The sequence below is a fragment of the Geotrypetes seraphini genome, chromosome 8 (assembly GCF_902459505.1).
Source record: "Geotrypetes seraphini chromosome 8, aGeoSer1.1, whole genome shotgun sequence".
NCBI classification, from domain to species: domain Eukaryota; kingdom Metazoa; phylum Chordata; class Amphibia; order Gymnophiona; family Dermophiidae; genus Geotrypetes; species Geotrypetes seraphini.
In genome coordinates this window covers 103967351-103990059 of record NC_047091.1, presented here as the reverse complement: position 1 = coordinate 103990059, position 22709 = coordinate 103967351, and the positions used below count along the sequence as shown (strand labels likewise).

The following is a 22709-nucleotide window of genomic DNA, read 5'->3' as shown; positions in this document are numbered from 1 at the left end:
TTCTAGTGTACGGGGTAGTTGTGCTTTGGCTTCTCATTTTTGGCTCTGGTTCGAGTGCGACACAGCAGAGCATGGCCGAAACCGCTCCAGCAGCATCCGCCGCTGCGCCGCCTCCTGCTCCTGGCGCGGCTAAGAAAAAGACGAAGAAGCCGGCGGCAGCGGCGAAAGCGCGCAAGGCATCGGGCCCCAGCGTTTCTGAGCTGATCGTGAAGGCGGTGTCAGCTTCAAGGGAGCGCAACGGCATCTCCCTGGCTGCAATGAAAAAGGCTCTGACAGCTTTTGGCTACGATGTAGAGAAGAACAACAGCCGCGTGAAGCTAGCCGTCAAGAGTCTGGTGAGTAAGGGGAGCCTGCTGCAGACTAAGGGCAGCGGAGCTTCGGGCTCTTTCAAACTGAACAAGCAGCAGCCGGAGAGCAAGAAGAAGAGCCCTCCCAAAAGCAAGAAAGCGGCAGTGAAGAAAGCGAAAAAGCCGGCGGCGGCTGGAGTGAAAAAGAGTCCGAAGAGGGCCAAGAAGCCGTCGGCAGCCGCTACCAAGAAAGCAGCCAAGAGCCCCAAGAAGTCGAAAGCGGTGAAAGCCAAGAAAGCGGTGAAGAGCCCGGCGAAAGCCAAACCGGTGAAAGCCAAGGTGAAGAAGAGCCCGGCAAAGGCTGCCAAGCCCAAGGCAGCAAAAGCCGCCAAGGGGGCGACTAAGAAAAAGTGAAGCTTTGCTCGAGAATCCTCAATGCTTCTTCAACCCAAAGGCTCTTTTCAGAGCCACCACACGGATCAATGAAAGAGTGCGATGATCTCAAAGGAAGTGTCACCCCGATACACCCACCCCACCCCCTCCCCCGAAATAAACAAACCTTCCAATTCAACCCCTTCCCTTTGCAAACAGGAGACCGGGCTGACTTATGCAAGATTAACAGAGTGGACACTAGACGTTGGGAGTAAGACACCCCTTTCCTCCAGGCCAATAGTGTTAATTTAGTGTGTTTTATTGGGAGCCGGTTAGGTTTTTTTAAGCAAATTATAAACAAAAAAAAAACATCTGCACTAGCCATCAAGCACTAGAACTGCCTGGAAGGCCATCTATAAGGAAAAGACTCATTTAAGCCCCTTTCAGGTGGGAATTTGGTGGCTCTTAAAAGAGCCTTTGGGTTAAATGGGTGGAGAACAGCGACGCCTTTCTAAGCCCGCTCCCCACGAATGCGGCGGGCCAGTTGGATATCTTTAGGCATAATGGTGACTCTCTTGGCGTGGATAGCGCAGAGATTGGTGTCTTCGAAGAGCCCTACCAGATAAGCCTCGCTAGCCTCCTGCAGGGCCATGACAGCCGAGCTCTGGAAGCGCAGGTCGGTCTTGAAATCTTGCGCGATCTCTCGCACCAGGCGTTGGAAGGGCAACTTGCGAATAAGCAGCTCGGTGGACTTCTGATAGCGGCGGATTTCTCTAAGCGCTACAGTGCCCGGTCGGTAGCGATGAGGTTTCTTCACACCTCCTGTGGCTGGGGCGCTTTTGCGGGCAGCTTTGGTCGCTAACTGCTTGCGAGGAGCTTTTCCTCCGGTGGACTTACGGGCGGTCTGTTTGGTACGTGCCATACCGGACACACAATTCCCTCCTTCTTCTACCACAAAGAAACAGACAACAGCGCCGTTGCTCGGCTCTTTTATAGGCTGTGCCCTGTCTGCTGATAAGTATGAAAAGCCCCGCCCCGTGCCCGGATTGGTCAGAGCTATAACTCCTTTTCTCTCTACGGAACACTGATGGTTGGGTTTTAAAATACTTTCCAACCTTAGAAGCTGTGCATTTTCTTTCGTTCGTATTCTTTATCTGCTCTTGATAGTGAAGGAGAAAATATCGGGGATTGGGCTGAAGAAAAGATGAAATTATAAGAACAAGCAATGATAGTTATTATTAATATTGTTACGGCGTTACTGCTTTTCTTTCTTAACTTCCCAGTTCTGTCGGTCAATATTCTATCCTTTAGAGTAAAGTGAAGCTTGGGCTCAAGCTGCCATGGACTTTCCAAATTTAGATTTGTATTTGTTGATTTAAATACTGACCTATCTGAATTAATGGGTGTGGGGGAATAATTATTTTTAAAAACGGAGCATCCAAAGTCTTAAATTCCCGCCAACAGGAGAAATAAAATAACCAGTTAGTACTTGCATGTTAGATAAAAGTGCTGGAGAACCTGAACATGGTTAAGCTGAGAGCTCCTTCTTTGCCACTCTGATAGATAAGGTTAGCTCTTTTTAAAATCTTGTACATTTTTGATTAGCCCGATCCAGAGGTTTGAAATTCCCGCCCTGCGCAGTGATTGGACATTTCTTTCTCAGTTACCGGCTGCAACCTGAGGATTTCTAGGCCTTTGCTCTTAAAATCGACAGTACTGCTTTAAATAGAGTACAGCTTATCACAAGGGTTTGGGCACACATTTAAGGTCAGAAATATCAAAGATGTTGGGGACAGAACATAACTGTATCTGAAGGAGAAAAAAAAGTAATAAACGAAATAAAAATACGATCAAATTATAGAGGTAATTTTCTCTGTGCAAAGTGAGCTCACAGTCTAGCTTATGACATTCCAATAAACCAGTTTCCACCCTCATTCCTCCACCTTGGAATCCTTTCAATCTCTCTCCAGTCTTCTGGCTTGCCTTCCTATCCTACTACTTATTTTCCCATGTAAGCCCTGATCACGTTCCACTTTTCTTCCTCATTGCTATAGTGACCTTAATCCGGTCCTGGGCATCATAATTTACTCTCTACGATTGTTAGTAGCATTGGGGCGGTACAAAACCTTTATTATATATTTCTTCTCCTTCTCCCCTATTGCTCAGTCTCAAACATCCTGCTTCTAAGCCCCATAGGTGACAGAAGGTGTAAAGGATAGCGGAGAAGGCAGAGGTCCCAGATGAGAATGTTGTCTTTACCATATATAGGCCACATTTTGTGGGTTTTACAATGGCTTCAGAATCAGGATGAATCATGGTCAATGGACATACTGGTAGTTATCCTGTCTTCTCTGCAGTGCAACATTTGCGCTTCACTTCCATGTCATTTACAGCTCCCTAGGGTTACCGTACCCCCAGATACACAGTCCTATCCTTTTTGGGCACAAAATCTTAAATCTTGCCCTCTTTTCAAGTATCCATAGATTACTACTGATTTTTCCCCTGCTCTCTGGAGTACTCAGGTTGGGGCAAATTTGATTTTTATTGGTATTATTCATTTTGGTATTAGATACATATTGGAGAAAAAGAGATATACCATCAATTTATATAGTACAATGCAAGTTAAAATGTATTTATAACAAGTCTAAATTAACTGCATTCAGAAGAAATCAATATCCTCTTTTCAAAAAGTATGATCTAAAACTTGGGAAGAATCTGCTATGTTTGAATAGATCACTGTGGTTTGAAGTTATAAAAGTTGTGTTACCTTATGGCTTTGTGGGAGGGGGTGACCTGGGAGGAGGTAGGGGGGGGTCGTGTGATTGAGATTTGGATAATTTTATTAGGAAATAATGAGATTTTGATTAGTTGTATTTTTATTGCTTTTTCTCTTTTTTATTATAATAGTGTATTGGCTGAAAAGCTTGGAATGAAGAAAGTGTTTAATTACTGTTACTATAATAATGTGTATGACTATTTCGAAACAGGATTTTAAAGTTTTTATAATTTGTAATACTTGTGATACAAACAAGCAGCCAAGGGAACCCAAGGAGAAGGAAAGTAGCTTTAAAATAGGAGTGAGTGGAGGTTTGAGCTGGACAGGGTAGATGATACTTTATGTCCCCACTCTTACTTATATTTCAAGTTAATATCATTCACAGCTTTAACAACGCCAGCATGTGCTGGAGCAGGGCGAAGGATCCGTTCAGTTCTGTTCATTTCTATCCATTTTGAATAATATCATGGAGCATTTGCAGAATGGACAGATTTGAAGGCATGCACTATAGTTTGGGTCTCCCGCGTTTACAGAAAACTCAGTTCTCCTTCAGGTCGGCTCATCCTGTATATTAAAAGCGCTTTGTCTGCGCATTGATCATTGAAGTGTTTTTAATTTTGCTATTTAGAGATGTCTGGACGTGGTAAAGGCGGAAAGGGTCTGGGGAAAGGTGGTGCTAAGCGGCATAGGAAGGTGCTGCGCGATAACATCCAGGGTATCACGAAGCCTGCGATCCGGCGCGCAGAGGCGGCGTGAAGCGTATTTCTGGCCTCATCTATGAAGAAACTCGTGGGGTGCTGAAGGTTTTCCTAGAGAACGTCATCCGAGATGCCGTCACCTACACCGAGCACGCCAAGCGAAAGACCGTAACCGCTATGGATGTGGTATATGCCCTGAAGCGCCAGGGCCGCACTCTGTACGGTTTCGGAGGTTAAAGAGTATGTCAGCGTCCATCCCACTTGCGTTAATTCACAGAAACCCAAAGGCTCTTTTAAGAGCCACCCATACTGTCAAGAACAGAGCTGGGAATTCAGTATATCTCTTGAACTATTTGTTGCAACAAATTGTCTTAGCATAAAATACCCAGGAGCGCGTCTGACCCTCTAAACAATGTTTACTGTATGGGGGCTAGGAGCAAAGAGATTTTACATAAACTTTGCAGCAATAAACTAGAGAACTCCAACTCTTTGTGTGTAGCAGGTAGGTGGCTCTGAAAAGAGCCTTTGGATTCAATTTGCTTTGCAAGGACTGAAGGCCGAGCCCCCTATTACTTGGAACTGGTGTACTTGGTGACTGCCTTGGTGCCCTCGGACACGGCATGTTTGGCCAGTTCACCGGGCAGCAGGAGGCGCACTGCGGTCTGGATCTCCCTGGAGGTGATGGTGGAACGCTTGTTGTAATGAGCGAGGCGGGAGGCTTCCCCGGCGATGCGCTCAAAGATGTCACTCACGAAGGAGTTCATGATGCCCATGGCCTTGGAGGAAATGCCGGTGTCGGGATGAACTTGCTTCAATACCTTGTACACGTAGATAGCGTAGGTCTCCTTCCTCTGTTTCTTGCGCTTCTTGCCATCTTTTTTCTGAGTCTTGCTCACCGCTTTCTTGGAGCCCTTTTTGGCTGCGGGAGCGGATTTGGCCGGTTCAGGCATCGCTTCCTACACTGCCTTTTTAGCTTCAAAGTGAGGAAGTAACAGAGTGTGATCTCCGACCCATGGCTCTATTTATAGCATGCTTATGCAAATTCGTCTTGCTGAGCGCCTTTCCTTGCTATTGGACCCAGCTAAGCGTTGGCGATAGGGTTACTTTCTAGACTGGGATTGGTCCGCGAGCAAACCTTGGAGGATAATCAGCCTCATAGGCGGAGCTGAACTCGTCCAACCAATCAAAAACGAGATAGCGAAGCTTGAAGAAAGTATAAAAGTTCCAGGATTGAGGCTCTTTAGATTCTTTTTATCTTTAGAAGGGGGTTTGTAACAAGATGTCCGGCCGTGGTAAGCAGGGTGGAAAGGTTCGGGCTAAGGCCAAGACTCGCTCGTCCCGGGCAGGGCTGCAGTTCCCCGTAGGGCGCGTGCACAGGCTGCTGAGGAAAGGCAACTATGCAGAGCGTGTGGGTGCCGGCGCTCCGGTCTATCTGGCAGCGGTGCTGGAGTATCTGACCGCTGAGATTTTAGAGCTGGCAGGCAATGCCGCGCGCGATAACAAGAAGACTCGCATCATCCCCAGGCATTTGCAGCTGGCCATCCGCAACGATGAAGAATTGAATAAGCTGCTAGGGAAGGTCACCATCGCGCAGGGCGGCGTCCTGCCCAACATCCAGGCTGTGCTACTGCCCAAGAAAACCGAAAGCCACAAAGCGGCCAAGAGCAAGTAAAGCTGTCCCGGTGAGAGGACGTCAGCAAGAAGCCCAAAGGCTCTTTTCAGAGCCACCTACTCTCGTCTTATAAAGAGCTAGTTTGCTGTATGAATCCGTTTTTCTTTTGCAAAGTTTAGTTGGAAACTCGGCAAGACTTAAATGTACTATATGGAAGTGTGTGTGCTAACTGAGCTAGCCGTGTTTGCTCTTTGGTCACCGCTACAGTATTTTGGCACACCTCTCAAGCTTACCTTTTAGTATTAGAAAGAAAGGCGAGAAAAAGACATGACATAGCCAGAAGGATTGGAATATCAACTGGTTTTTAGAACAGAAAGTAAAATTAGGTAGGTGACAGCTTTGAACCGTCTAGGGAAAACAGGGTTAGGAAAAAAACTTCCCCTCCCACGAACACCACCTTAGCAAGAACGATTTGTAATTGCTTCTCTTCTGTCTGACCAATCGCTACACAGGGCGGGCTTTTCAAACCTTGCCACCTAGTGCTGGGACCTGTACTCTCCCTTTTAATGACCTCTGTTAGCTTTTTATAAAGCACTGATCGTTTATTTATTTTTTATATAAATCTTTATTCATTTTAGCTTTTTAAAAAAATCTTTATTGATTTTCAAACTTTGACCGTGCAATACAATTTATTGAACACAAACACTGCATAAAATGCACTATTAAATACACAATTAATACATAAAACAATCATTTTCTTTCCCCTTCCTCCCACTTATTAATTCAATAAGACATATTATCTTATGACAATATTATAATTAAGTAATTTTAATAATCAAAATACATTTCCTCCCCCGCCCCCCGCATATGTAAGGAAATCTGATAAAAAGAGATCACCATATAATCACGTTCAGCCTGCACACCAGAGTTAAAGAGGCAGCAGACCGAACAAATTCCCAGGAAACAATTACGTTGGACCCAAAATCAGTAAACCCAACCACATTTTCCCACGGCATCTCCAAACTACAACTAGGCACTAACTCCCTAGAAGAGAAGTTCAGACAGTTCAGAACACAGCCCTCAGAATCATCTACTCACTAGGCAAATATGACCACATCACCAAAGCATACCTAGACTCACACTGGCTACCAATAAAAGCAAGATCCCAGTTCAAATTCTACTGTCTACTATACAAAGTAATACATGGAACAGCACCCAGCTACCTAAACAACAGACTACACCGTAACCTCTCACACAGATTAAGGAGAACTCAGAGCCTATTCACTCACCCCCCTCTCAAAGGAACACGACGAAAGAAACTATATGACAGCCTTTTAGCGACACAGGCAGCAAAGATCGATACTACCATCACCAATCTACTGACCAAATCAATAGACATTAAAGCATTCCGAAAAGAAATCAAAACTCATCTCTTCAAAAAACACTTCCCATCATCATAACCTCACAAAAGTATTAGAAAATGCTCTCATGACTACCCTAACACCACCACCAGCAACACCCGAATCCGGACAGTATTATCTCTACTCGTCTAAACAACAGAATCCGGACAATATTATCTCTATTCGTCTAAACAACCTATCACTATCTACTATCTACTACCAATTTATCCTGGAAAAGTCCAGAACAACAATTGTAACTTAACGCATTCTTGATTATATGTACTGCAATGCTACTGGAAATGTCCAGTCTTCTAACTTGTAATCCGCTTAGAACCGCAAGGCACAAGCGGAATAGAAATCACTAATGTAATGTAAAGTAAAAAGGCACTGACCTGGCACTCAGGCATTAAAGCACTCTATGAGAACCTAGCAAAAGTCAAGGTGATTAAACCTAACTCACCACCATTCTCTTCACCCTGGTTTACAGAAGACCTGAGAGTACAAAAAAGGAGAGTTAGAAAAGCAGAAAATACTTGGCACAAAACTCTCCGTGACCAGGACAAATCCTCCTGGAAAAACTTGCTGCAAAACTACAAACTAGCCACACATGAAGCAAAGAAAGCTCATTTCACTGCTCTACTATCAAAGTACCCAAGCAGATCGAGGGCCATCTTCTCATTAACGAAAAAACTATTCTCCTTATCCCAAGGTCCAATGCATTCCCTGCAAACGAACCTAGACTGCGAATCCCTCTCCACCTTCTTCCATGACAAAATATCAAAGATACGTGCAAATCTGGACTCTGAGGCCAAAGCACTCCCATACATCCCAGAGACAGCCCAAGATGACAATCTACCCAAGATGGAAACCTTGAACAGTTTCAAACCGATCTCCCACAATGACCTCAAAACAATAATCAACTCCGTACGGCCCGCAACCTCGATCCTGGACTCATGTCCCTCCACTACACTGCTGAACACAAATGAGGTATTCCTGGAATCCATCCTACCTCTAATAAATGAGTCCCTTTTGACAGGTGTAGTTCCTCGGAGCTGGAAATCAGCCATAGTAAAACCACTCCTGAAAAAAACAACCATGGACCCAGACAACCCATGCAGCTTCAGACCTGTCTCAAACCTCCCATTCATCTCAAAAATATTGGAAAAGATTGTACTCACGCAATTGCAAGACTTCATGGAGACAAACGCCACCCTTTCCAACTTCCAATCAGGCTTCAGGAAACACCACAGCACAGAAACTGTGCTTTTGGACATCCTAGATGACTGCTGGAAAATCCTAGATGATGGAAATGATGCATTGCTGGTACTATTAGACCTCAGTGCCGCCTTCAACACCATAGACCACTCTCTCCTCTTGTCCAGGCTAAAGTCCATTGGAATCCGTGACAATGCACTTCAATGGTTCTCTTCATTCCTGAACGACAGATCACAGAGAGTCCTACTAGGAAAATAACCTTATCTGAACCCAAACCACTCCACTATGGAGTGCCTCAGGGAGCTTTACTTTCACCTCTCCTCTTCAACATCTATGTCAAACCAGTACTGGACATAGCAGGTAAACACCGCATCAGAATCCACTCCTTCGCTGACGACCTACAACTCTATCTTCCCCTAGGCCATCACCGAGACACACAAATCAAATATCTCCAGTCTTGCTTAACTGAAATAAAGTCTTGGATGACCGTAAACAAATTACAGTTAAATGAATCCAAGACAGAACTTCTCTGGATCCACAAAGATTTATGCGTATACCCCCGTCCGTCCTTTTCCTGGGCCACAAACACCCTTACACCCAAAGACAACGTCCGCAGCCAAAGGGTGCAAAACGCTGCAATCCGCCTTCTGAGAAACCTAGGCATCCGCGACCATGTTACCCCTGCATTAGCTTCCATGCACTGGCTGTCCATTCAAAAACGCTGCACCTTCAAGGCCCTGCTCCTCGCTTTCAAAACTTTCCATGAAACGATTCCGTACTACATGAAAACTAAACTACAGATCTACTTCCCAAAATGACCACTGAGGTCCCAAGAGAAAAACGACTGACCATACCTTCTGGCCGTTCCCTCAAAACTGAAACTGCCCGCAAACGCTCCTACTCACATTTCATACCCAAACTTTGGCACACAATCCCTCCATCTGTCAGATCACTAGATGGACTCTGAAAATTCAGGAAGGCCGTGAAAACCTTCCTCTTTACTAACCCAGCGCCTTAAAGTTATTCACCCTGAAATGCCACCCAGTCAACTCACCTTTGTCACTTAATTTCCACCAGATGCTACTTAGTACATATGTTTTATTGTCATGTCTATATTGTAATTTATGTAAACTGTCATCTATATTGTAATTTATGTAAAATGTCATCTCTGCTCTGTCTGGATTATTATGGATGTATTTTGTAACCCGTTCTGGGCTCTTTTGGGAGGACGGGCTAAAAATTGAATAAATAAATAAATAAATAAATAATAAATAGATACATGACAATTATTATGATGCAACACCCTATTAAAAGTATTACTAAACCCTAAACATTCCACATTCATTCTCTCATACTTGCAGCAGACAGAACATGGTCCCATTTCTCACCAATACTATAGTTAAACTTCAATAAACTCTACAATAAATATAGCCACGTAATTTGCGACCTCAACCACTGCCCACCATACCTATTGAAAGCCTCCAGTACACTATTTTGCACTCTACTCTTGCAATGGATACAAACCCTACTAACTGACGGCCTTTTCCCATAAGATCTTAGTGAAATTATCATCACTCCAGCCCTGAAAGACCCCAAAGGAGAAACTGACCAACCATCCAACTACAGACCAATAGCCTCAATACCACTCTATGTCAAGCTAATAGAAGGCCTCATAGCCAAAGTCCTAAACTCATACCTAGAGAACCACAACCTACTCCACCAAACACAATCAGGCTTCAGAACCAACCACAGCACTGAGATCCTACTTGGCTCACTCATGGACACCGCCAGACAACACCTCAGCACAGCAAAAAAATACTAATTATTCAACTCGATCTCTCTGCAGCCTTTGACCTGGTAGACCATAACATCCTTCTACAGATACTGGACTCAATAGGAATCAGTGGTAAGATACAATCATGATTTAAAGCAGGGGTGTCCAAAAGGTCGATTGCGATCATCCGGTAACTCGCCAAAGCAAAGTGAGTCGATCACTTTGCCTTGGCGATCTATCGGGCTAATCAGTCTTCCTCTCCCCGACATCAATTCTGCCGTCGGGGAGGAAGTTAGGGCCAGCCAATCACTGCCTGGCTGGGCGGAATCGCCTCTCCAACAGCAGAATTGACGTTGGTGAGAGGAATGCTGGTCGGCCCGAAGCAGGAAGAGCATGGGGCGGCGTTGGCTTTGGGGCCTGTTATCCATTGGTGGTGGTTTGGGTCCTGTTCCCCGATGGCAGTGGCAGTGGCAGTGGCTTGGGGAAGGGCAGGGAGATAGAAAGAAAGGGGACAGGCAGGGAGACAGAAGGAAAGAATAGAAACAGAAAAAAAGAAAGGAGGCATGAAGAGAGAAAGAAGGAAAGGTCAGGGAGAGAGGAAGAAAAAGTTGGAGGAGGGAATGAGGTGTGGAGGAGAGGAATCATACAGGCTGAAAGAAAGATTGGATGCACAGTCAGAAGAAGAAAGTGCAACCAGAGGCTCATGAAATCACCAAACAAGGTAGGAAAAATGATTTTATTTTAAATTTAGTGATTAAAATGTGTCTGAATTTATATCTGCTGTCTATATTTTACAATATGGTCCCCTTTTACTAAACCGCAATAGTGGTTTTTAGCGCAGGGAGCCTATGAGCGTCGAGAGCAGCGCTGGGCATTCAGCGCAGCTCCCTGCACTAAAACTGCTATTGTGGTTTAGTAAAAAGAGAGGGGGTGGGTATTTGTCTATTTGTGTATGGTTGTTACTTAGGTGACAGTGCATAGAGTCATCTGCTTTGACCTCTTTGAAAAAAACCCAGAATAGGAATGATAATTAAAAATTCCATGCGTACAGTGTGCGTTTTGTTCTTTTTAAATTTTATTGTTGGTAGATCATTTTGACTTGGTCATTTTAAAAGTAGCTCACGAGTCAAAAAAGTGTGGGCACCCCTGATTTAAAGGATTCCTACAATCCAGAACATACAGAGTTAAAACAAAGAAAAATCTGTCTAGAAACAATACAAGCAATAACAATCTAAATAGATAAATAACTGCAGCAAAAAATGTTGCAACAATGTTATAAGCCAAGTGGTAGAAATATCCTTTCAAAAATCATTTAAGTAAAGTGGAGAAAAAAGCCTCAACTAGTTTTATATGCAGACGGCAACCCAACTCATTGGGTTGCCGTCTGCATATAAAACTAGTTGAAGCTTTTTCAAAGGATATTTCTACCACTTGGCTTATAACATTGGTTGCAACAGTTTTTGCTGCAGTTATTAAAGAAAAATCTGAGCCATGGTCTAACCCCTGCTTAGTACCCAAAGAATCACCTCTTTCTCCCACACTCTTCAACCTATGCATTGCCTCTCTCAGCTCCTACCTAGACAAACAAGGTCTACTCACTGAAGATTTATGACCACATCACAGAGGCATACCACGACTCACAATAGCTCCCAATTCAAGTGAGAATACACTTCAAATTTTACTGCCTACTATTTAAAGCAATAAACGGAGACAGCCCAGCCTATTGAAACAATCGACTTGTTCAATCCACCTCAACCAGACATAGGAGAACCCACAAACCATTCACACACCCTCAAACCAAAAACGTCAAAAGAAAAAACTATACGACAACCTCCTAGCCACTCAAGCTGCAAAACTCGACTTACAGCTCTACAACCCATTGACCACGACCACAGATTACAAAACAAAAACCCTTCTTTTCATAAAACACATAAAACCGAACTAACACCTGCATCGACTACATATGAACTTCTAATATCATGTCAACTCAGATGTAATCCTCAACAACTCTAAGAAATGTACAAACTACTCCCTAAATACTTCTAATCTCTGGACAAAACCAATTGTAATCCGCCTTGAACCGTAAGGTAATGGTGGAATAGAAATCCCTAATGTAATGTACAAACAGAAATGTAATGTAATGTACAAATAGAAATCCCTAATGTAATGTACAAACATTTGCCCACCAAAATGTGTAATTCAGTCTGTCGTAGCTCTTCTAATTATGTGTAACCATTTGAATAGCTGATCCTGTCAAGATCAAAAAAAGATGGCTTTAATATTTATCCAATATTTATCCTTAATGTGTAAAAGCGTACCACAAATTATGGCTTCATAGGTTAAGAGAATTGCTGATTCAAGAATATGATTGATTTGTCCCCAAATTGACATCCAGAAATTAAGTATCAAAGGACAATAATATAACAGATGATCCAAAGTCCCTATATCTCTATGACAATGCCAGCATCTACTAGACTTAGAACTGTCTAGTTTTTGTAAATGAACTGGGGTCCAAAAAATCCTATGTAATAAAAATAACCAAGTTTATCTCATAGATGCTGACGCTGTACATTTCAACCTTCAAATCCAAATTCATGGCCAATGAGATAAAGAAATATACTGTTTTATCTTGATGCTCCAAATGGCTATGGTTGCTTCTCGGGGTTTCATATTAATATGACCAAGTCTGAGATTCTAAATATATCTTTGCCATTAGAACATGTACGATCTCTACAGTATGATTTTTTTATTTTTTGCTGGGTGAGACGTTCCCTGCATTACCTAGGGTTCACTTGGAGTTTTCAAGCTCTTCCATATTTTACCTTATTTATCTTCCTATTATCTCACAGATACATAGGGATCTGCCTGCATGAAAGGCTTTGTATTTTTCTTCTTGGGGAGGATTGTGATCATCAAAATGATGATCTTGCCTCATTTTCTCTTTTTGTTTCGGGTCTTGCCTATATGGGTGGGGAAAATGTACTTGATGGGGGTGCTAAAGACTTTCTGGTGATTTATTTGGGAGGGTAAGCCCCTAGGATTAGGAGGCAGGTCCTTTATTTGACTACTGCTGAAGGAGGCTTGGGAGTACCAAACTTGCAAAAATACTATCAGGCTGCGCAGTTACGAGCATTGGTAGAATTTCAGGCCCAGGAGTGTAAACCTTCAGTGGTGATAGAACAAGTGAGCCTGTCTCCTGATATTTTGTTGCATCTCCCCTTTGTTCAACCATGGGCCCAAATGGGGGATACTAGAGGTGATCTATATGACCCTTTGCATATGGAGACAAATGAGGGCTTTATTATTAGCAGGACATATTTATTCCTAGTATACACCCTTGCTTCTTAATTGGGAGTTTCAACCATGGCGTGAGGGCCGGGTCTTTGAAACTTGGACTCAAAGGGCTGGTTTGTGTGGGCCAATTGATAAATCCAGTGAGTCATACACTTAGGGGTTTGGGGAATTGCAGGACCAATATGACCTGGAGCCCAGATATTTATATCCCTATCTCCTGGTCGAGCATTATATTCAAAGATCGGGATGATGGTTGATTTGGTAAAGAGTAAGACTAAATTTGAGTGCTTCTTGGGTCCATTCCTGCAGAAAGGTTCAATTTCCCTAATTTACCTGCGCTTGAATGCTAGACTGTGTTCTTCATTTCCATATATGGTGGACTTGGGGAAAGACTTGCGTAAGACTCTGTCCCAAGCTGAGTGGATGGTTATCTGGCATCAGATGAAGTCTCTGGAGATGGCCTCGCTTATTTTGGGGGAATGGATTCAAAGTATTGCTGAGCTGGTACCATATTCCTGTTCGTTGTGCATAATGGGGAGGAGGGACAGACCTGTATTGGCGACGGTGTGTCAAAAGGGACAATTATTTTCACATCGGGTGGATCTGTCCTGTTGTACAGCGATTTATTGAACAGACGGGTTCAGTGTCTACCCACTTTGGTGTTCTTACACTTATTTCCTCCAGACTTTGAGGTGGTGGAAGAGGTATTTAATAAATTGACTGTGACTAGGCTAGTGGTGGCTGTGGTATGGAAGCAAACACATTCCCCGAAATGTGCTATGTTGCTTCAAAAACTGGATACTTGTATACACTGTACTTTCTCACTGTTCAAAAAAATCATAACATGGGGGTATTTACTCGAATATGGGGAAGATTTGGCCACTGGATGGAACTTCATGCAGTTTGATGTTAGCAGTTGGGGGAGGGGGGATCACTCATTGTTTGCTCTATGCGAGGGGTACTGAAGAACTACTGTACTCCTGTGTTTCTTGCTGTCACATTGGCTGTGTTTTGTTTTTCCAATAAACATTGTCAATTTTTTTTTAAAAAGAAGAACTGGGTACACCTAATACCCTCTCTTAACGTCAAAGCAATATTCTATTCTTTAGCACGTGGTTAGGCCATGCCAAATATAAAAGTACTGTGGATTGTCTGAGGTTGCCTTATTTTAGTGGTTTTTATCCTTCTGTACGCAAGCTTTTTAGTGCTTAATACAGCATAGTAAACATGCCTCTAAATAATTTAGCCCACCCCATCAAAAAAAAAAAAAAAAAGAACTTGAATTCAGGCATTAATTCCCATCAAGCCACGACTCCTCTTTTCCCCCTTTCTTGACCTTTGGTACTTTAAGGAAAAAGAAAAGAAGTACCGTTATAGTAGGAACACCCAGCATTTAGAAGAATAAACTCAGGGACAGTGGCGTAGCGAAGGTGAGAGACGCTTGGGAGTGATGCCCCTCTCCCACCTCCACATGCTCCTTCCCCACCCCCTTCTGCCACTTCCCTTCCCCTGTACCTCTAACATTCCTAACAGAGCAACAACCTCCAAGCTGCTCCTTGCCTTCCTCTGATGTCACTTCCTAGGCATGAGTCCAGGAAGGGCAGGTGTCTGCTCAGGGTCTCTCCAATACAAAACAGACGGGTATCCTAGTATTCAACTCCTAATTAGCTGATTGCCAGAATTAGAGGCAAATTGGCTACAAAGTAGGAACATACTACTTTACAGGCCCTCTTAAAAGCTAAATATAAATATAAAAAAGAGCCCGAGAGCTGGTCTTGATGGGCAACTATAACGAGGGGCTGGATGGCCCGGGTTGGTCACCCATGGAGAAGCAGCTTATAGGTGACGGGAAGGGGAGGGGAGGGGTGGAGGAGGAGCAGGGCATGATGGGAGGAGGTGATCAATATGTGCCTACGAGGTTCAGGGACTTTCCTGCCCATCGGAAGCAGCTTTGCAGGTACCGTGTTCCTTGCTCTGTTCCTTGTTTAATTTCCTGTTGAGCGTTTGCCCTTGCATACTTGTTAATAGTTCGCTGTCTCCATGTCTTCTTTAATCTGGGACCGGGAGGTTCGCCGAGCAAGAGTTGCTGCAGTTGCCGCCATCTGCCTGTTGGTTCGTGCTGGCCTCAGCTAGGCCTCGGGTGCTGCACGTGCCTGGGGCCTGTGGATGGGCGACGTTGGGGATGTTATTGCGTTTTGTTGCATTTGTGCAGATGGCTGAGACTGTGGGATAGTCAATTTCACTGAATCAGCCCCCCCCAACCTCTCCTTATTGCTTTGAGTTGCAGCGGTTTTGGATGTGATCTTGCTCTGTGTTGGAACGCGGGTTGCTTCGCTCTGCGGGTGTCCTTCTGGGGCTGTCTTGTGGGTGGGAATTCGTGTTGTTATCCCCAGCAGGCGTGCGGTGGTTGAGTGGGGGGAGCAGTGCGCCAGGCCTCTGGTTCAGCAGGCATCCCCCTGTCTCCGGAAGCTCCCTCCTGTTGTGGCAGCTGACGGTTCTGGCCATTCCGACGGTGCGTGATAAGGGTGCACATTTGTGGACAGTCGCCTCATTCATGTTTACATGGGGCTTGTTCCGTGCAGTGGGCAGCGCCATGTGCGCGCGGTGGGGCTCACGCTTGCTGCCCCTCTCCCGGCTGCCTTAGCAAAGGGTCCTGAATCGCTGGGGCTGGAGTGGGGTGCTCGTTGGTGCTGCCTGTTTCTTTGCCGGGGTAGGGGGTGCCAGGCTGCCGTTTTGGCATGCCTCGTGGGCGGCTGCTAGGCCTTGTGATGTGGAGGTGGGGCGGATTTTGGCTCCCCTTTTCCTATGTATCAATACAATTAAAAAAAAAAATCGACTACCTAAATAAATCCCTCAATCAATCACTCCCTGAATCTATAACTGAATGAATCATGTCCCTCAGCCTGTGCAAGGCTGAGGGTTCGGTGGATGCAGCATCTGCCTCGGCTCCCAGCATTTGTGGGTTTACTGCCTTGCGGCTCTTATCAGTTGCTCGGCACTTCTCTTGTATGTGGGCGCTACTGTTGCGCGCGGGCTTCGGTTTTACGGGGCGGGAGTCGGGGCTTTTCCATTGGCGGGTTGTTGCCTCGGAGGCAGGCTGGGGGTTTGCACCTGTGGCTCGGTGCTCTAGGGCCTTGTTCCCCCTTTTCTATGGGTGTGCATTTGGTCCCCTAGGAAATCGGCTCCCTCAGCATATTTTCCTTCTTTGCTGGGGCAGGGGTCCAGGCGGAGTGGGGCTTGGACAGGAGGGGGGATGGCAGTTGGGGCCAAGGCCATGGTGATTGTTCAATCGGGTGCGGGTGCTTTAGGAGCGGGTCTGGGGCGCTACTGGCCAGTTGCTGCTGTTCTTTTGGTTTTGTTTCAGGTCCGGTGGTGGATGTCTCAGGGGATCATCTCTTCTTCGCTGCTGGTCAGTGGACAGGACTTCGGATTCTTTGGCAGTGTGCGACAAGGATTGGTGGTTGCTGCAAATGGCGCCGCTGCCTCACAGGTTCCTGGAGGGGCAAGCCCGGGCATTGGTTCTATGGACTCCTGGGAGTGACCAGGGCTGGCATGGTTTGGCTGGTGTCTTTGGGGACAGCCTGGGGGCGGTTCTTTGGTATCCAAGGCAGGGGTGGGGCTGTGGAGGTTCTGGGGATCTCCTTTGAGAATGTTTAGGAATGGGTATGGTTCTGTGGACTCCTGGGTAGGTCTGGGGGTTTTCTGGTGTGGGTGGGTGGTGCTGGTTGCACGCCGGTGGTAGGTGGATGTGCGCGGCGGCTGCCAGGAGTCCGTGGGTTTGCGGTGTCCCCCTATGGCTTGGGGTGGTGCTGGATGGTTGGTGATTGTCAAGGATGGCGCTGGGTGCTCCTGGTTCTTGGGGAGTACTGCGGGGCCCTGGTTTAGGTGCGGAAGGCCTCTATTCTCCCGCCCTGCATGTGGGGTTGTTTCTGGGTGTGTCGGTGGCGGATTGTGGTAGGAATGGGTGGTTAGGTGGGTTCTTGGAGAAGGGGGCCCTGGGGGTGCGTGGGCATGCTGGTGGCAGGAGGAGCTATGGGGTTGCTATCGTGGCCCCTCAAGTGTGTGGCACCTGCTTGGTGGTTCTCCTGCCCGGACCATGTGCTGGCTTGTGGTTCGATCTGGTAGTGGCTGGAGCAGGTGGTCCTGGTTCTTTGGGGCATGGGCTGTATGAGTGCCTGCGGAATGTGGGGTGCAGTCTGAGTGTCTCGGTATGCCCCTTTTTTCCTCCCCTTCTTCTTTGGTCGGTGTATTGCTGACTAGTGCTGTTCTTTGGTGGAATTGGGTTGGCAGGGCTGGGAGTGGTCCTGCAGTATCGCACGTTCGGGCTAGGTATATCTGTTGGTTGCATGATGGTGGGCCCCATCCTGAGTTTCTGGCTAACTCCCCCGCCCCCTTGTTTGGGAGGTGTACTGTGGACCTGGGGTAGTATTCGGTGGCTCTGTTGGGTTGGATACGGGTCGTTTGGCGCATGCCCTGATGGGGCTGTGTCGAGGGGAGCCGCGGTTTTGGATTTGGCACGTGGTGGACGGTTCCTTCAGGGAGTCCTGGGGCAGGACTTGTGTGCGGGGTTTGGGGCCAGATGAGGGCATGGTATTTCTTGCCGGCCCTTTGGTGTATAGTGGCGGGATTGGTTTGGGGACCTAGACCTGGGGCTGTGGGTTGTGCTGGTGCCATGATGGCATAGTTTCGTTGGTTAGGTTGGTCCCCTTTGCATCTAGTGCCTGTGCGGGGTACGCCTGGGCGTGGGTCGGCTGCGCACTGCGGGGGATCTCTCTGTGGTTGTGTTCTGTGGTTCCTTCCCTTCAGTCTTTCTCATCTGCTCTGCCGGGCGGTCGGTGCCTTAGGGTTACAGTCTGGAGACTCAGGGACAGGGGGGCTGTTATGGAGGTGTCCTGGGTGTCGACTTGGTTTGTCCTGCCTGGGCTTTGCTGACTTTTCTGGGGGGTTCCTCCATGGGGGAGGTGTGGGGTTGGCTGGGTGTCATTCCCTATCTGGTAGTGGGGTGGGTTCAGCAGGGTTTGGGACTCATCCATGGGGGTCCGATTCTGGGTTCTGGCCCACCCGATGAGGTGGGTCCTGGGGCTTTAGTGTTGGGCTTGGAGGTCTGCTGGCCCGGGGGGTGGGCCTTGCTTGGTTCCTTCTTTGAAGCTGCCTTGTGCTGGGATAGCAGGGTATTACATCTTTCTGGCGGAGGGGCTGGTTTGCCTGTAGGGGGATGTGTGTTCTGATGAGGGTTTTCACGGAGTGTGGATAGGTTTGGGGCCATAGGTGGTGTGAGTCTTCTCCTCCCCTGTCTGGTTTTCGGGTGTGCAGGCTCCTCGAAGTGCGAGTTGGAGGTGCTGTTTTGCAGCGGTTCCAGTGCGGGGTGCTACAGCTGGCCTTGTCCAGGGGTAGAGGATGCTTCTGGCCATTCTACTGCCATTCTTGTGGGTCTGTGTTCCTTCTGGGCCCCTGGGATGCGTGGGGTTCAGGGGTTATTCTCAGGATGCAGTGGCGGCCATGGGCGGTGGTCTCACGGTAGAAAGCTTGCGTTTGGTGGGTTCAGTTGGGTGGCCTTGTCTGCTTTCGGTGGCGTATTTGGCAATCCCCTTCTGGTGGGGGTGACTGCCTCGTGGTTGCTTAGTCGCAGGGCTGGGTGGGGGCATTTCTGTGCCTCGAGCGCATGGGGCCGCAGCTTTGTTTTTGGGTGGGGGGCCTGTAGTTTACAGGCCTGTGGCAGTGATCCCGAGCTACAAGCTTTGGGTCATCAGAAGATGAGCAGTTATGTGGTAGTGTGATCTGCTGAGGGGTGATGTCACGGGTCATGTGACCCGCCATGGGGGGCATGAAAGTACATGCTCCTCTGGAGATGAACCGTTAGGGGGAAGTGAGCTCAGGGGAGCTAATGGGATTTTAGGCATGTGTCACGGAAAAGGGGCATGGAGGTCCATGCCACCCCCCTAGACTCTTGCTTCATGGTGGGGTCAGGTGGAATTTAATTTTGATTTGTCAAAATTGCAATGTTTTTGTAGCTCGGGAGGTGACGCAATTGTAATAAACAAAGCTGCAGCCTGGTTATGACCATCAATGAAGAGTCTGTGGTTTATTTATGGTTGTCATTATTGTGGAGGTTACCGGTGTACCGATCAACCGACTAGATAAGTGGATATTTCCTCTATCTTTTTGCACAACACAGCCCTGCTTTAAGTTTACAACTATTGGGAGTCAGTTTGGAGGTTTTTTGCCAGTGAGGTTTTCGCCCAACCACCTTGGACCACCATTGTGGTGGTGGAAGGGTTCCAATCTGAGGCTTTTTCCTCCATTCATTTGAAACCTCCTTTATTGAAACTGCAGCAGCACTGATTTTTGTGACATCCATTATATTACTTTGGTGAAAGTGTTTATTTCAATAAAGACTAATATTACAAACATGTAAAAACGAGAGGAAAGGATGGGTAGATAAATACAAATTGCTGATAGAAAAGAAGACAATTATGGTAAAAAAAACAATAGGGAGGGAATAAACAATGAACCTTAACAAGGTTATGGAAATGAAATTAAACTCTTAGTCAAGCTTTATAAGTATCAAAAGCATCCTTGAAAAGAAAGCTTTTTAGTTTGCTCTTAAATTTATCTAAATTGCTTTCTCTTCTTAAGTGAATGGGAAGGGTGTTCCATGTTTGAGGAGCTATAACAGAAAAAATAGAATGCCGCCGTGTATTAATAATTTTAAGTGAGGGAATAACTAATAAATGTTGATCATAAGACCTCAGTAATCTAGTTGGGGTATAGGGTTTAGAATTTCTAAAATTAATTAGGGGGCCGAAAATTCCTGAGCATGTAAACGGAAATCTTGAGGTACCTATATCATTGAATGAGTTACAAACAGCATTGACGTTCCTTAGAGTCGGATCTGCTCCAGGTGGTGATGGTTTCAACTATGGAGTTTTACAAATCATTCCAAAAGACCTTAATACCTAATTTATTAAATTTGTATCAGGCTCAACTAACTAACTAAAGGTTGCATTACAGGTACTATGGCAGAATCTTTAACTATTGTTTTGCTGAAGCCAAATAAAGATCCTATGTTGGTTTCAAATTACAGGCCTATTTCGTTGATAAATGTAGATGGAAAACTTTTGGCTATGTTATTGGCTTTACGATTGGCCAAGGCTCTCCTCTATATTATTGGAATGCACCAAACAGGGTTCGTTGCTCAGAGGTATTCTTCTAACCCTAGATTGGCTTTACATATGTTAATGTTATCAAAAGAGTTGGATAATCTGGCCTTTTCTGTATCATTGGATGCAGAGAAGGCCTTTGATCGTGTAGAATGGACCTTCATGTATCAGGCAATGGATTGGTTTTGGATTGGTTCTGGATTTATACAAATGATTCAAACCTTGTATATCTCCCCTTATGCCAGATTATATATTAATAATACTTTTTCAGAGTGTTTTCGTCTGGAGAGGAGGGCTAGGCAAGGATGTCCTTTGTCTATTTTGCTGTTTGACATTGTTCTGGAACCCTTGTTATTAGCTATTCAACAGGCAGAGGAGATTCAGGATATTACTTATGCAGGTTGGGAATATAAAGTCTCTGCTTATGCAGATGATATTTTGCTTCATTTGAGGAATCCGCAGACAACCATTCCACATTTACTTGATTTGATTGATAATTAGGAAAATTTTCAGGAGATAAGATCAATTGGAGTAAATCTGAGGTTCTTCCTTTAAACGTTCACTGTTCCAAAGGATAATTTGACACGTTCCCTTTCCTTTGGAAGGAAGGAGGTATAAAATATTTAGGCATTTGGATTCAGAAGATGTTGGAAGAGACGATGCAAGTCAATGAAAAATCCTTATTGCTAAAGGTCTCAGAAATGTGTGAGTTTTGGAACCCATTACATATATCTTGGTGGAGGAGACTTCAGACAGTAAAAATGATGGTTTTGCCTGTAGTTTGTTTCCAAATGGGTATGTTACTGGTTTATTTTCAAGTGTCCTTCTATTAGAAATTGAATAGTATTCTTACTAAATTTATTTGGCTGGGTAAAAATGCTAGAATTGCTTTAGTATCTTTACAAAAGCCGATTACAGAGGGCGGGGTAAATTTTCCCAATTTTTATAGGTACCATCAGGCCTATATAATGCAAAGGGGAATGTATTGGATCCTCCCAGAAATCATGGAGCATCTCCCAGATTGGCTGTACCTAGAATGGAAAATTATGTTCCCCCTATGCGACTATCTCATATTTTAAATATCAGAATACCTAGATATGCTAAGGACAACATTATAATATTGGACACATGGAAAACAAATAAACTTATGGATAAATTAACAAATATTACTATAATTAAATCCACTTCTCGGTCCTTATGGTTAAATTCCAAGGTGGTGCTGGGATCTCCTGAAGCAATGGTTGCAGGCAGACATTGGATGATGTTATATCTAATGGGAAACTGCTTGATTATTCAGGGCTACAACAATCATTTGGCATTTTAAAATCACAACAGTGTAGGTGGTTGCAGTTGAAGCAGGCTATTCAGAGTGTGTTCCCTGAATGGAAAAACTTACACGCTTATTATAGCTTGCAGATCTTTTGCTACCAGACAGATTTAATAGGACAGATTTAATAGCACTCGATACTGTAGGTGCAGATTTCCCACCCGAAATCTGAGGAACTTTCGGGAGGCCGGGTGAATGGGGATGTGAGTGTAGGCCTCCTTGAGATCCAGGGAGCATAACCAGTCGTTCTGCTCGAGGAGGGGGTATAGAGAAGCCAAAGTCAACATGCGAAACTTCTCTTTGACCAGGAACTTGTTGAGGGCTCGAAGGTCTAAAATGGGTCGCAGGTCGCCCGTTTTCTTCGGGACGAGGAAGTACCGGGAGTAAAACCCTCAGTTCAATTGGTCTGACGGGACCGGCTCGACAGCCCGAAGCTGAAGTAAGGTTTGGACTTCCTGAAGAAGAAGGGAGGTCTGCGTCGAGCTTGAAGGATACTCTCTTGGAGGATGGTCCGGGGGGACCCAGTGGAATTGAAGAGAGTATCCTTCTCTTATGATGGTGAGGACCCATAGGTCCGTGGTTATGGCCTCCCATCGATGGTAAAAAAGATGGAGGCGGCCCCCTATGGGAGAGGCCGAGGTTATGCTCCCGGGAGGGGCGTCAAAAGGGCTGGGGAGCCTTAGGTACAGCCGGTGGCTGAGGTTTTTGCTGAGACTTCTGGGGAGGTTGTCTCTTCGCAGGCTGTCTCGCAGCAGGCGATTGTCTGGGCATGTAACGCCGCTGGTAAATCAGGG

At 45.7% G+C, this 22709-nt stretch overlaps 4 protein-coding genes and 1 pseudogene across 4 annotated transcripts in view; 3 read left to right on the top strand and 2 right to left on the bottom strand.

Moving 5' to 3' along the window:
* LOC117364479 (histone H1.01-like) lies at positions 1-854 on the top strand. The gene has a single exon (XM_033953698.1). It carries the CDS (start codon positions 72-74, stop codon positions 699-701), a length of 630 nt encoding a protein of 209 aa, XP_033809589.1. The 5' UTR covers positions 1-71; the 3' UTR covers positions 702-854.
* A 263-nt stretch (positions 855-1117) lies between these two features.
* Positions 1118-22709, bottom strand: part of LOC117365495 — a 36890-nt gene continuing 15298 nt past the window's right edge. The window contains exons 2-4 of the mRNA XM_033955972.1: positions 7606-7637; positions 4707-5052; positions 1118-1807 (exon numbers count right to left, since the gene is read on the bottom strand). Of these exons, the coding sequence (XP_033811863.1) occupies positions 1171-1807; positions 4707-5052; positions 7606-7637 (1015 nt within the window). The 3' untranslated portion in view covers positions 1118-1170. The remainder of the gene's footprint in view (positions 1808-4706; positions 5053-7605; positions 7638-22709) is intronic.
* On the top strand, positions 4066-4437 carry LOC117364487 (annotated as a pseudogene).
* LOC117364484 (histone H2B) lies at positions 4664-5113 on the bottom strand. Its single transcript, XM_033953702.1, has one exon. The coding sequence runs from the start codon at positions 5081-5083 to the stop codon at positions 4703-4705; it is 381 nt and encodes a 126-aa protein (XP_033809593.1). The 5' UTR covers positions 5084-5113; the 3' UTR covers positions 4664-4702.
* LOC117364482 (histone H2A.J) lies at positions 5403-5874 on the top strand. The gene has a single exon (XM_033953701.1). The coding sequence runs from the start codon at positions 5413-5415 to the stop codon at positions 5803-5805; it is 393 nt and encodes a 130-aa protein (XP_033809592.1). The 5' UTR covers positions 5403-5412; the 3' UTR covers positions 5806-5874.